The 14,014-nt window shown below is 36.2% G+C and overlaps 1 protein-coding gene across 14 annotated transcripts in view; it reads right to left on the reverse strand.

The window, feature by feature from the left end:
- The window catches only part of PHF20L1 (PHD finger protein 20 like 1), a 76,514-nt gene continuing 62,500 nt past the window's right edge, over positions 1 to 14,014 (reverse strand). For 10 of the 14 annotated variants that reach the window (XM_040262104.1, XM_040262102.1, XM_040262098.1 and 7 more), the window contains 4 exons: positions 13,100 to 13,295; positions 11,263 to 11,629; positions 9,840 to 10,005; positions 1 to 8,472 (listed from right to left, as the gene is read on the reverse strand). In XM_040262104.1, the coding sequence (XP_040118038.1) occupies positions 8,330 to 8,472; positions 9,840 to 10,005; positions 11,263 to 11,629; positions 13,100 to 13,295 (872 nt within the window). In that variant the 3' untranslated portion in view covers positions 1 to 8,329. The remainder of the gene's footprint in view (positions 8,473 to 9,839; positions 10,006 to 11,262; positions 11,630 to 13,099; positions 13,296 to 14,014) is intronic. The other 4 variants (XM_040262106.1, XM_040262100.1, XM_040262109.1 and 1 more) reach the window with 1 other exon arrangement.

Here is a 14,014-nt window from a genome sequence, read left to right on the forward strand (position 1 = left end):
TTTTTACTTTTCATTTTGAAATAAGTTGTCAACTTGTTCCAAAGTTGAAACAGTAGTACAGAGTTCCCAATACCCTTTAACCAATTTCACCTAATATTAACATCTTACACAACCATATCATAATTAACAAAACTAAGAAACTATCAATACAATACTATTAACAAAACTACAAACTTTTACAGGCTTCCACCAGTAAATTTTTTTTTTTCCTGTTCCAGGATCCAATCCAGGATCTTACGTTTCATTTACCAATAAGGTCCCCTTAGTTTTCTCCCTAGAAAATACTTGGAAATATTCAAAAATTCTAGGATTAATAAGTGAGTCTAACAATGTCATCAGATTCAGGATATTTTTTAAAGATCAATTTTATTTATATTCTAGTAATTAAACATCTGAAAACAAAATTGAGAAAACAATTCCATTTACAATATCATCAGAAAGAATAAGATACTCAGAAACAAATTTAACAAAATAAGTGCAAAATCTGAACACTGAAAACTACAAAATATTGCTAGGGAAAAACAAACAAACAAACCAGAAATGGTAAACAAATGGAGAAACACACCATGCTCTTGGATCAAAAGACTCAATAGTGTTAAGATGGTAACTTATTTGTAGATTCAGCGCAATTCCTGTCAAAAGTCCAGCAGGCTTTTAAAAGAAAGCAACAAATCTGAGAAGGGGATGACAGAGGATGAGATGGTTGGATGGCATCACTGACTTGATGGACATGCATTTCAGCAAGCTCCGGGAGTTGGTGATGGACAGGGAGGCCTGGTGTGCTGCAGTCCAAGGGTTTGCAAAGAGGCAGACACAACTGAGTGACTGAACTGAACAAACCTGATCCTATAACTTTTAGAGGAATGCAAAAAAACAAAAACAAAAAAACACTAGAATTGGCAAAATACAGGCAAGAAACAAGAACATAATTAAAGGAATTCTACCTAAGTGATTCCAAACCTTAAAGCCACAGTAATCAAGATAGTATGACATTTCACTAAGGACAGACATCTAGATCAATGAGAAGAGAATACAAATACCTGTGGGAATAAACCTACATAATTATGGTCAATTGATTTTTGACAAAGAGACCAACGTAATTCAAAGGGAAAATAATATTTTCAACAACGGGCACTGGCACAACTGGATACCCACATGCAAATTAAAGTGAAGTATCAATGCACACCTACTACAATGGCTAACATGCAAAACACTGGCAAACGCCAAACACCAACAAGGAAGGATGCGGAACAACAGGCGCCCTCCTTCATCCGGTTGGCCGTATTTTTAGGTCTATTTCTAGATTCCCTATTTCGTACTACCAACCTACATCTCTGTCTTTATGCTACATCTACACTGTCCTGGCTACTACAGCTTAATAACCTCCAAATCAGAAACTGCATGCCCTTCAACTTGAGTTCTTCTTTTTCAAATTTGCTCAGGATAGTCTCATTTCTTCACATTTCCATATAAAATTTGAATCAGTTCGCTAATTTCTGCTTCAAAAAGTCTGCTGGGATTTCACACGGGATTGCACTCAATGTTTTGGGAGAACTGACATTTTAACAGTATTGTGTCTTTCAATCCATGTTCTTAGTATTTCTATTTACCCCATCTTTATTCTAGGTAGGCATTGTTTTGTAGTTTTCTGTGCACAGGTTCTGCATGTTTTCAGATTCACTGTGAAGTTTTTTCTTATGTTATCGAAAATGGCATTAAAAAAAATTCTAATCTCCAACAGCACCTTGCTAATAATGTAAAGAAATCTTAATTCTAGTGGCATTTTTGGTAGGTTCCTTAGGCTTTTCCAAGTACATGTCACCTGCAAATATTTTTTCTTCCTTCCTAAGTGCTATCTATGCCTTTTACTTTTCCTCCTTTATTGCCCAGTGCCCTATTGCAGTATTAGGACCTACACATTGTTGGATACTAACAGTGATAGTGGATATTCTGGGTTTGTTCCTTGAGAGAAAGTATTCCTTTACCATTATGAGGTTTGTCTCTATAGATGCTCTATATTGTTATGCAAATTCTTATTCTAGTAGTTTTTAATCATGAATGGACACTGAAATTTATGAAAACCCTTATCTTAGTGAATTAACATAATCCATTGACTTTAAACTACCTTTGTATTCCTGTGGAATACCCAACTTGATCTTGATATATTACACTTCCTGTATATCATTGTATTCATGTAATTACTTTGTTGAGGACTGTGTCTATATTCTACACATGTATTACTCTGTAATTTCCTTTCCTTGTAGTGTTTTTTTCTGGTTCTGGCATGAGGTTAAAAAGTTGGTCTTGAAAAATACGTGTTTCTTTCTTGTCAGTGCTTGTGTAAAATCAAGGCTTCCTCCTTAAATGTTTGATATAATTCACATTTAGGCCTGGAATTTTGAAGGAACATTTTCAATTACAAATTCATTTAATTTCTTAAGTCGATTTGCTAACTTCTACCTTTGAGGAATTTTTGTTTCATGTTAGCTGTTAAGTGTTTTTTTCTCTATATCCCTTTTAAAAATTGTATGTTTGATATGTTGTAATGTTACCTCTTCCATTTTAATTTTCAATCAGTCTATGTAGGAGTTAACCAGTTTTATTTTCCATGCAAAGAATCAGCTTTTTTGTTTATATTGATACTTCCCTTTTGTGTGTCCATTTGATACTTCATAGATTTCACACATTTCTTTCCATTTATTTTGGTTTTAAATGCCTTATTTTTAAAATCTTAAACCAATGATTTTGTACCTTTATTTAAAATTTCTAGTTTTTTTAAAAACTGAGGTATAATTGACATTAGTTTGAAGGGTACAGTATGATTCAAAATTTGCATATATTGCAAAATGATCACCACAGTAAGTAGTTAAAATCTGTACCTTGCTTTTTATTATAATCATTTAAAATGGTAAATTTCCCTCTGAGCTGCATTCCACAAAATTTAACATAATGTGGTTTCCTTTTCATTCACCCATTTTATAATTTAACTTATAACTTTTTTGAGTCACGGATTGTTTACAAGTATGTTGATAATTTCCAAACACTTTGGAGTTTTTTCAGAAATTTAATCCCAGTTTCCAGTATAATTTCATTATTGTTGGAGAACGTTATACATTTCAATTTTAAACGAGTTGAGACCTTTTATAGCCTAGTATGTAGTCCATCTCCTTGAGTGTTCCATGTGTTTTAAAAAGGAAATTCATATTCTCATGTTGTTGGGTGGAATGTCCTCTCAACGCCAATTAGGTTGAGTATTCATTTTTGTTCCAGTCTTCTGTCCTGATATTCTGGTTTCTTGTTCCATCAATTAGTGTTAAAGGAGGGCTGCAATCTTCAACTATAATTGCAGACTTCTCTATTTTATATTCAGTGATATTAGTGATTAGTTCATCAAGTATTTTGATACTCTATTATGAAGCCTATAAATACAATTTTAAATTGCAATTCTTTGTGTGTGTTTATGGACAAAAGTATGATAAAGACTTGTATGTATAAAAGACAACATTCTATTAGGAAGTAATATAGAAAAGCAAAAAATAGAATATAAAAACTGAAAATTTTCCAAATGTTAAAGAAGAGCTTGCTTGTGTACTTTTAAAACAGATGTTGGTAACTAACAAAACGGTATTGATTCTATTCCAACATTGATGAGGTTGATTTTAATTGCCCAATATTTACAAATTAGAAATCACACTCAGCAACTGTTTAAATTTATGATGAGCAATTTCAAATGGCAGACTCAAAGCCCCACTGCCCACAGCAGTGTCCCCAATTGCGCTTATTTACTTGGGCTTTTTCCTCCCTCTTCCCTCCTTTTCTCTCTTCCTCACTCCAAACTTCCTTGGATGATCTAAGTACAAGTCCTCAGCTGACTAAGTACACTCCAGTTTTGTCTCTGGATGTACTTTCAGGGTACCGGAAACAGATGAGAATGTTTCGAAATTCCTATGGAGAGGTCACAGTCAAATAACATTCAAAAACGACTGTTTTAATTGAAGGTTTCCCAGGTGGCGCTGGTGGTAAAGAATCCACCTGCCAATGCAGCAGCAGCAAGAGATGTGGGCTTGATCCCTAAGTTGGGAAGATCCCTTGGAGTAGAAAATGGCAAACCCCTTCAGTATTTTTGCCTGGAGAATTCTATGGACAAAGGAGCCTTACAGTCCATGGGCTGTAAAGAGTCAAGACATGACTAAGTGACTGAGCACACAAACCCTGTTTTAATTAACATATAGATTCTATTTCCCCCAAACCTCTCCACCTACAAGTCTATTTATCTTTTCTTTTGCCTCCATGGTTCCTTGTACTCTCTGACATCACTTATCTTGTTGAAAAAATTTTTAATGTTCCCATTAGGCTATATAGACTGTGATTCTATTAACATTAATTTCATATCCAACCATATAACTTAATGGCTGGCAAACAGATGATATTCAATGTGCCTACCATATTTAACTTTCAACTTTACAATTTACTGTATTTGCTTCATTAAACCCTTAAAATCCAGGTTCTAAGCTAGGTATTATTCCTTTTAACACATAAGAAAACCAAAGCTCAGAGAGGTTATTGCTAGTAAATTGCCAAAGCAAAAAATCTGAGAATTACAAAGCTCCTTTCTGTTCCACCATAGGAAATATATGATCTTCTGACATGGTCCCTCCATAGCTTGGTACAATGACACTATTAAGACATCTCCAGTGATGGACTGCTTCTCTCAGGAAGAGAAATCAAAGCCTGAAGTACTGTCTGCATTTGAAGCGACACAACAAAGGAGAATTTTCCAGAACAGGAAAATAATACGAAAGCAAGAGATGGAAGCCATCCATGGAAATCATGAGGCTATATACTTAAATGAATTTGAGAACTGATTAGGCAAAGTACAAAAGATCCAGATTACACAGATATAACTTGGTTTGAAATAGGGAGTCATTAAGGATTTCAGAAAAGAAATGACAAGAATATGTGAAACACACCTGCAAGGAGAACACCACAAGCTGGAACAAAACTGGGTTTGCATCTTGAACCTGACAAGTCTCTAAATGTTTCTAACCCTCAGCTTCCAGTCCGCTCCTCCTCAGCTTGAAAATGATCCTGTTCCACCTCTCCACAAAAGAACTAAATCAGATGCTACAGGTAACATGTACAATACCTGGCACAGAGCCGTCACTCGGTATTAAACCCCTAGCCTGATAGTGATCGTTTTGATGAATCAGAATGAAAATTAAAATCTCAGAAGCCCATAGTATTACCGCCATAATGTGATTTTATAAAAAATGGTGTCCCACTAAGTGGGATTCAGAAGGAAGATGACACCATCCACTTTGAGGAACCAGCACAACCAGTGAAGGAATGAACTAGGGTGGAGGGGGCTGTGAGTTTCCACCCAGGGCTCTTAGAAGATGTGATAGCAGAGAGAATGAAGCTGGCAGGAGATCCTGTTGGCTGGAGGGGAAATGAGTTCCTTCCCTTCATCTTGAAAATACAGAATAAGAGCATCTGAGAGGATGTGAGTCAGTGGCAAGGTGAAATGTGGGAAAAAGGATTTCACCTAAATAATGAGAATAATCCATTTCCCTTAAGGAAAAGGTACACTACTCTTAAGTTTGAAAGCCAGCAGAACCACACAATGAGTATGAAGAAGTACAAACTATACTTATCAGTAGCAGACTAAGAAGGATCTCTCCCTGCAGTGTCTGTCTACTCTGGGTGGCAATGAAAAGTTACCTTTTCAAGCAACATCCTCCCTAGTTTACTGCTTGTATTTAGATAATATATACTCACATTTTTTTAAAGTAAGACTAAGTGGAAAGAAAACCAACTCCTCCGAAACCTCTCACAATGGATTGACTTGTCAAAAACAAATTCACTCACCTAAATACAGAATCAGTCAGCAGCCTATGGTTGCTAAAAGGCTTCAACCAATTTTTGATACACTCTGTATTATTAATAAATGCAGATGTCCATACCAGTAATTCAATACAGATTTACTTTAAAATATTAAATTAAAAACTTCAGACTCCCAATTCATATGCATTACAGCAGAGCAAGAATTCAATATTCTAATTATTAATGAAACTTCTAGTCAGCTGGCTATCAAAGTGATCTAATTTTAAGATGTCCCAAGAAAAAATGCACATTGATTTAACTATGGTCATCAGGGGCTGAGAATATGAGTGTTACTAGGCACAAAAGGTCCCTCGAGCATGTGACAAGAATCTGGGCAACACCATTGTTCACAGCCTGTTAAGAATGCTATTTGTTCCATTCTGAAAAACAGAAAAACGTCTAGAATTTAACAATAGGGAAAAGATTAGGGTCATTATTTTAAAACACAAATGAAAAAATAAAGTATCAACCTTGAAAAAGAGACATTAGAAAGTTTACTCCACACGTTAAATACAGGCACTATCTTTTTTTACTTTAATATTCATATTTAATAACTACCTTGTATCTCCTCTACTAAAGCTTTTCATTTCTCAGTAAGATTTCTCACAACGTTAATGCATCATAAGTAAATACATAGGGCTGTATTTTATGTCTGTGATCTTTGGCACATGTGTCAAGTTGGAGAATCTCAAAAGGCAATAAAAATTTCTAGTTACTGCTTTGCACATTCTTTTAATCATCTTTACATCAAAATATAAGGCCGCAAAAAGGCAAGCTGAAATTTTATGATATGTGGAATTGTTTTAATAAAGAGTTTTACATACAGTACCTTACATATAGAACAGTGTGTTTGCAGTTTTAAATAATATCTGAATGTACAGTGGCATGTATTCTTATCAAAGATAAATTCAAGTTGACTGTCTATCAGTTCTAAAATGCATTTATACAGATTGCTAGAACTGATAAACAGGATGAGGCATAAAATATTCAAGTGTTAACATGTCATCAAATAGCCTCCTCTAAACAGTCTTTTCTCCCCCCTTTTTAAAAAAGTTTCAAAACCTATACATAACATTTTTAATTTTTTAAAAACAGTCTGTTAAAAGGTAACATTTCATGTTAACCACCAACTCTTATAGACTATAGTAATAAAACTAGATATGTGTAGATATAAATATGTCGATTATGTACACATGTATGCTGAGTGTTTGTTTCAAACAAGCATACACAATGAACGCACACCTGCGTGAGCACGGGGGCGGCACATGGCTCGCAAGAGCACTGGCAAACGGAGGCCGGGCCGAGATCCAGCAAGAGCTAACGCAGCAACTTAGTTGCCTTTGGTTTCAGAAATCTGTCCATTTGTGATCAAAGCTACAAGTTTTGAGTGCCTTATGTATTTTTTAAAAATAAAATTCATCTTCAGAAATGAAGCTTTTCCAGTATTCCACTACCAGCAGTTTAAAAAAAAATCCACAGCCACAAATTATTTCGTTATTTTTGTCACTCCTCATCCCAGCTGAGGTTATTTACATTTTTTTTTCTGAAGGCAAATATTAAGCATACTCAGGGTCAAACTGTACGCTGAAACCTGAATGCTGAACTCTGACTATATATATTCTATATATAGTATACGGGATAGACGTGTCTCTGATGGACTGATGGCATTATGTAAGACTTGGGTGAGAGAACTCCCACAGTATTTAAATCTCTCTTTCCAGCAGTATCGTTATTTGGCACACTGACAATTCTGCGAGCCATTCCGTTTTTACAATGAGCTTATAATGCCAGCAATGGATTCCAATTATTTCACTGTTTTTAAAATATATTCATAATGAAGTAAGGATGCCACAGCTGTTCTCCTCGGAAGTGAGACTTCTACTGTCAGTTTTCTGGTTAAGGACATTCATCACCTAAGAAACAGTTCATGATCCCATAAAAGTTTAAATACTCTGGACTTCAGTGCAGCTGGATCAACTGCAGAGAAGACAGTTCTTACAACAACCTTACAGAACTCTCCACAATTTAAATCTCCTCTACAATTTTGGTTTTGGCCAAAGGCTGGTTTATAAACATAGATCTTTCTACTAAAAACTGTATGAATGCACCGTATTTCTTCCTACAGGTATCTCGTGTTTCATGTTAGCAACTACTCAAAAATCCTGCCAATCTGATTCCCTCAGCATAGATTCTAATCTACCTCCACTGACCCTGGGCATATGGCACATTATCATTTGTATCTAGCTCATGAATGTTTTTTAATATTAGCTTCCCTGATAAAGTTGTTCTTCACTTTCCTTTCCAAGGTGCCATTCTATTGATGTCACAAATCAGTAAATGACCAAACATCACTAAGCTTTTAAACTATCCACTTAGCAGCCATGTGGATAATAAAAGCGAGTCGACTGAACAGAGCCCCATTCTTTGCATCACGTGTTCACTGCCGTCATACAGAGCAGAGAGTGGCTATCTGCTGTACTTTGCCCATGTCAATTAGGAGTTGTTTGATGTGGCGTTTAAGCTGGGGCAGCCTTGCAAGAGGATCGGGTGGCTCCAACTCCCCTGTGAAATCAAGCCAGCTTTCCAGAACTAAAAGAGAGAAGAGAACACACACATTTACATGGCAACTGAAAACACAGTCAAAAAATGGTATAATGAGAAGGCTGAAAAAAATGATGCAGAAAGAGTTCGCTTCCCTTTCTCTAGAAAGCCACAAGCCACCTCTGAGCCATTAAGCATCCTCTGTCCCTCAGCCCATCTTGGTAACCTTTATCTGTTGTTTTACCTGTCATTATTTTAGGTAATTTCCCCCTTTATAGATATAAAGTAACTTCATTTTGAGTGTCTCCTTTTACTCGCTTCTAGAACAGAAAACAATGTCCCCCGTATCTGCTCAAGATTACTATTAATTTAAGCTTAAATCATTTCCATTTTAAATGAAACTCAGCTACCCTAACCTTTTTTAGTCCATAAGTTCTTTTTAACAAAGAAAAGGAGATGGCAACTTCTTAGTGTCCTCTTGAACCAGTACTTTTAAAAAATGCAAACATACTACAAATCTAGGCAGAATGCAATTAGTTACATTTTATCCTTTTTATTAATAATAATGGAAAATGGCATCAAGTTGCATTTTTTCTTTAAAAATCTACTTAAAACTAAACTAACTCTACAGCTAGCTTATAACCAAATGAGGATGCTTCTGAAGTGGGTTTCCATTTCCTCTTTTCACAGGGAAAAACAAAGCAGTAGGAACACTAACTTAGTAGGGGGTGAAAGTAGTGCATGCTTTTGCAAATAAAAAGGGGGGTGGGAAATACAATCTATGCGTTTAAAGATGGGAGTCAAAAAGCACAGGAAAAACACTAGATTTGAAATCGAGTAATCTCAATTACTCTTATTTTCTCAACTATTAAATGAGGATAATATTTTCCCTGTCTACTCCTTAGGGTTCCTGTGTAATGAAATTAAAAATACAGAAGAAAAACATCTGAAAATGTATATGTGAACTAAAAGTTTACCCACTTAACCTAGCAAGAGTTCCTTTTTGTTGTTAATTTCACTTAACAAACACTGACCAAAGTGAAAACAAAATGTTTTCCCCAATATTTCAAATATGCTTAAAGTCTTTATGCTGACTTTCAAAGAAAACACAGTTCAATGAAACCAATAAATATCCCACATGTGGTATACACTGAGCCTGGCAGATGGACAGTATTTCATAAGTACCTATCTTAAAAAAGAAAAATCCCTAAAATAGCCATCAAATACCCTAACTGCCAGATATGCTACATACAAAGCTAAGGAAGCAATACAGCTCCATCAGTGTGGTCGCTGTCTGCAGTTTTTGTCCCATAATTTAAAAGACTTTAAGGAACATCATGTTATTCATAAGCACACACACACAAAAAACACTTTACAAACTACAGCAACCGTGTTTCAGATCCTTCTTAAATTACCGTCAACTTCCTTTTCGATGAGGTCCATCCTGCTGGTGACTTCTTTCTGCACGTTCTCTATGTGCGTAAGGAGATTGAGCTGCCACTGAAGATGTGAGTCTCCCGGGTCTTCAGTGCTCTTTTTATCATTATAAACAAACACTGTATTCCTTTCAGCTGGATTCTTCTCCAAAGAACCAATGGAAACAAAGAATTGGATGAAATGTAATGTCATGTCACACAGGGAAAAATACATTAAAAACCTCATTACCCAAGAGGCTAGGTTAAAATCCAATCTGACCCCCAGAATATTCTTAAAGGAAGTACAAGCACGTAACTGAATTACACCTGATGGCCCTAAAAAAGCAGACATGCCTGCTGTGTCTCTTCCCGATGCCTAGCCCAGTGCTACACAGGGTAGGAGGCCTTCAATCAAACCTGCTAAAGAAATAAAGGAGCCAGTTATATAGGTAACCAGGAAGCCCAGATAATTTAGACTGACCCCTTCCTCAATTAATCTAAACTGTGTTTTAAGTGGAGTGAAGGCAAAAAGCAATATGAAAAAAAATTAAGGAAGCTGGCGGAAGCCAGTATAGTGTCCTTAACTGCACACTAGAACTTATTATTGCAGCTCAATCAATGAGATGAGGGAAAGATAAAAATCCTTTAAAAATTTAAAAAGTGCAGACTGCTTAACACACACACAAAATCTGAGCTCAGATTCACCAGCAATAACTCACTTTGTAAGATGAATATTAATTTGACAAATAATTTACCACAAAATTTCATGTAATACAAGCTATTCAAATTCAGTTAAGTATTTACTTATAGAACTTACTTGATAAAACAGGCCAGAAAAATAAAGAACTGATTTTAAAGCAGTATTGCTAACTGAAAATCAATAAAAAAAATGAAGGCATGACATCTCTAAGTCATGAGTAGGAAATAAGTTTATAAATATTCAATATATACAGAGCTATAAGAATTCAGCTTATTGCATAATGGGATTGATATACATATACAAATATGCTAAAGTTTAAAAAGACAACCAGACCGACATTTCTTATCTGAAACATGTACAAAACAACACAGGTTATATTAATATATACACACCCATATGCACTTTCATGTTTTTAACACATAGATGTTCTCTGGGAAAAAATGCGGTTCATGGTTTTTAGAGACATCTAAGTGTACTTATAAAATCAGAACTTTTGTTAAGGCAAAAAGTTTAATGAATTACTGTATTTCTGAATTAGGGGATAATTAAGTGTTCAAAAGGTCAGTGTGTTCTTGGAGAGACAGCAAAGAATGTCTTTACCCTAACAAGGTACTTATGAACTTGGAAATATAAGTAAAATCTGGGAATTCAGTATGCCTTATTTCACAAAATCTTCCTTTGTTCTATCGTATTTCTAAGCAAAGACAAATGAACTACCTATACCTTTCCGGGCCTTCCATCTTCTTTTACTGGATATCGTAAACGGTTTTTATCTCTCATGTGAAATTCTTGTTCTTCTTCAAAACTACTAACATCATCATCATCTGAGCTCCCAGGCTCTGCGAGAGATTTGCAGTCTGGACCAAAACTTTGTGGCTTTTGGTAGCTGTGCTCACTTGTTATATAAGTTCCTTCCATTCTTAGGGGTAAACGAGGTGGTTCTTTGTGGTTCTGTATGTGATACTTCTTTTCTTCTACATTAACTGTGTTTTGCACCATTATTTTTTTCTCCACCCCAGCAACCACTTGATCTTGATCTTTCTTCTTCCCCGAACAAGCCCAAAGACGAAGGTCGGGATGATGTTTATTCCTTAAAACAAATTGGGAGAAACAGTTCAGGGGGAAAAAAAAAGAGTAGTAACAAGTGTTTTGTTGTTGCTCTTTTTTTTTTTTTTTTTTAATGTGGACCTTTGCACCTGATGCAAAGAGCCAACTCACTGGAAAAGACCCTGATGTTGGGAAAGATTGAGGGCAAGAGGAGAAGGGGCAACAGAGGATGAGATGGATGGATGGCATCACTGAGTCAACGGACGTGAGTCTGAGCAAACTCTGGGAGATAGTGAAGGACAGAGAAGCCTGACATGCTGCAGTCCATGGGGTCACAAGAGTTGAACGCAACTTAGCGACTAAACAACAACAACCTTTGCACACAAGTGGGGATATCAGTTAGATCAATTTCTAGATATGGAATTGCTAGAAAATGTCTGCACATTTTAATTCTGACAAGTACTGCCAAAGTGGCCTCCAAAGAGGTTGTACTAATTATGTGCTAACAGTTCAAGATAATGTGTCTTTACCACCATCCTCACTGAACACTCGAGCATGATACTACACAATTGATTCTGTAATAATTAAAATTCTGCAGTAAGTAAAAGAGGAATCCTTTCCTCAAATTCTATAGTGAGTAAAAGAAGGACAATCTGGAGACATAAATCCAAATCTTGTTTCTGAAGCTATAAATTTTATCTTTTAGACCTCTCATTATTTAATATCCAGAAAATACTATAATTCTTCAACAGTAGAAGGCGCAGTAGAAGGAGAGCTAGACTTGTAACTCAACAGTCCCATGGGTAGAGTCCTGCTCTGCCTTACAGGAGGAGCCTGGACAAGTTACAGAACCTCTGTCTTTGATCACCCAGCTATCACAGTAAGGTCATTATTGTAAGGATTAAATGAAATATCATAAGAAACCAACAATTTCAGGGACCTAGTAGACTTTCAATAAATACTAGCTAGTGATAAAAACTACTATTAGTAGAAACATTAACATAAACAGAACCTGTAGGCATCAGGCAAAATTTGTCCAGCGGAAATCTTTACTGAAATTACACATGTTCAGAAATTTATATTGATATCAAGGACAACCACATTTTTTTTTAAAGCCTAACTTTATAAGTTAGTTTCCCTCTTGAATTTTAGCATTCGCATGACTTTTTATGAAGAAATTCATCTTCAGGTTTATGACATCCAACAGAAGCAAATTTCATTTGTTACTGAGAACTTATCCCTCCACTAAGCTCTAGGAATAAAATGATGAGGAAGACACAATCCTGACCTTCCAGGAACTCAAGGCTTAGTCAGGGAAGGCAGACATAAACAAGGTACACCAAAGTGCCTGACACCAGGATGCATGGAGTCTACCAAAGACATGATCAGTTCCAGTTGGCCAGTAAAGCAACTACACTCCAGTAAAAATTAGTTAGAAACAAACAACAACTGACTTAGCTTGAATTAAAACTTATACCTAACCGAGCCCCTCCCTTGGCCGCCCTTCACTTACTTGAGTATTCCGATCTTCAGCTGTAACCCGTGCAGGACTTCTGTAACACCATAAACATCAGCAAGCAGGTGGTGTGTAGAAACTATCTTTTTGGCATTGAGGTGAGAGTAATTTTCTTTTAAAAACGATAACCCACACATTCTCCCATTATTCAACCAATCCTTATCGTAGCGATACTTTGCACTCCATCTCTGACCTGTAGATGAAATTGAGATTACAGTGACAAAGGAGTCCATTCACTCAAGACTTCCCTTCAACTGCTACCAGGCCAATATCACTCAGTAAATGAGGCAAGCTCTAGGACTAAGAACAAATTCCAAAGATGAGCAAGGCTAATGTTTCGAGGAGTTGGCACTGTTTAGAGTTCTTCCCATCTTCAGATTTCCTGCCCAGTAAGGAGGACAAACTCCATTAAGGATGTGGTCAGTGGCAGGTCATACCTGCAGAGGACTACCTTTTTATTTTTTACGTATCTGTCATCTGTTCTCTAAATAGGTCGAAAGAGCTAGATAGAAACTAGGAGTTGAACTGGATGAAACATAGAATTCTAGTTAAGTAAACAGGGACCCCCTCCTTCATGTCTAAGAGCTCTGTATCTACAGAATCTGATATAATCCTATATCTTCACTATCAACAGTGACTATATCCAGTTACAATTAGCTGCTTCTATGTCTGTGTCCCCTACTATACAGTGAGTGAGTGGACGGCACGGTTAGCTCTTACCTCATCTTACCTCTAACCACAGAGACTGGCAAACAGAAGGAATCCCATAAATGCTGCTAGATGAATGAATGAACAAATGCCTACATTCATGAAGGTTTAAATAACTCTCCTGCTTCTTTGTGTTATTCATCTGATAGACACAAGAAAGGGCAGCAGCCTTTATCTGAGATGCTTGCATGGGTTCTGCTGGGG

Source organism: Oryx dammah, unplaced genomic scaffold (genome assembly GCF_014754425.2).
Source record: "Oryx dammah isolate SB20612 unplaced genomic scaffold, SCBI_Odam_1.1 HiC_scaffold_19, whole genome shotgun sequence".
In the NCBI taxonomy this organism is placed as follows: domain Eukaryota; kingdom Metazoa; phylum Chordata; class Mammalia; order Artiodactyla; family Bovidae; genus Oryx; species Oryx dammah.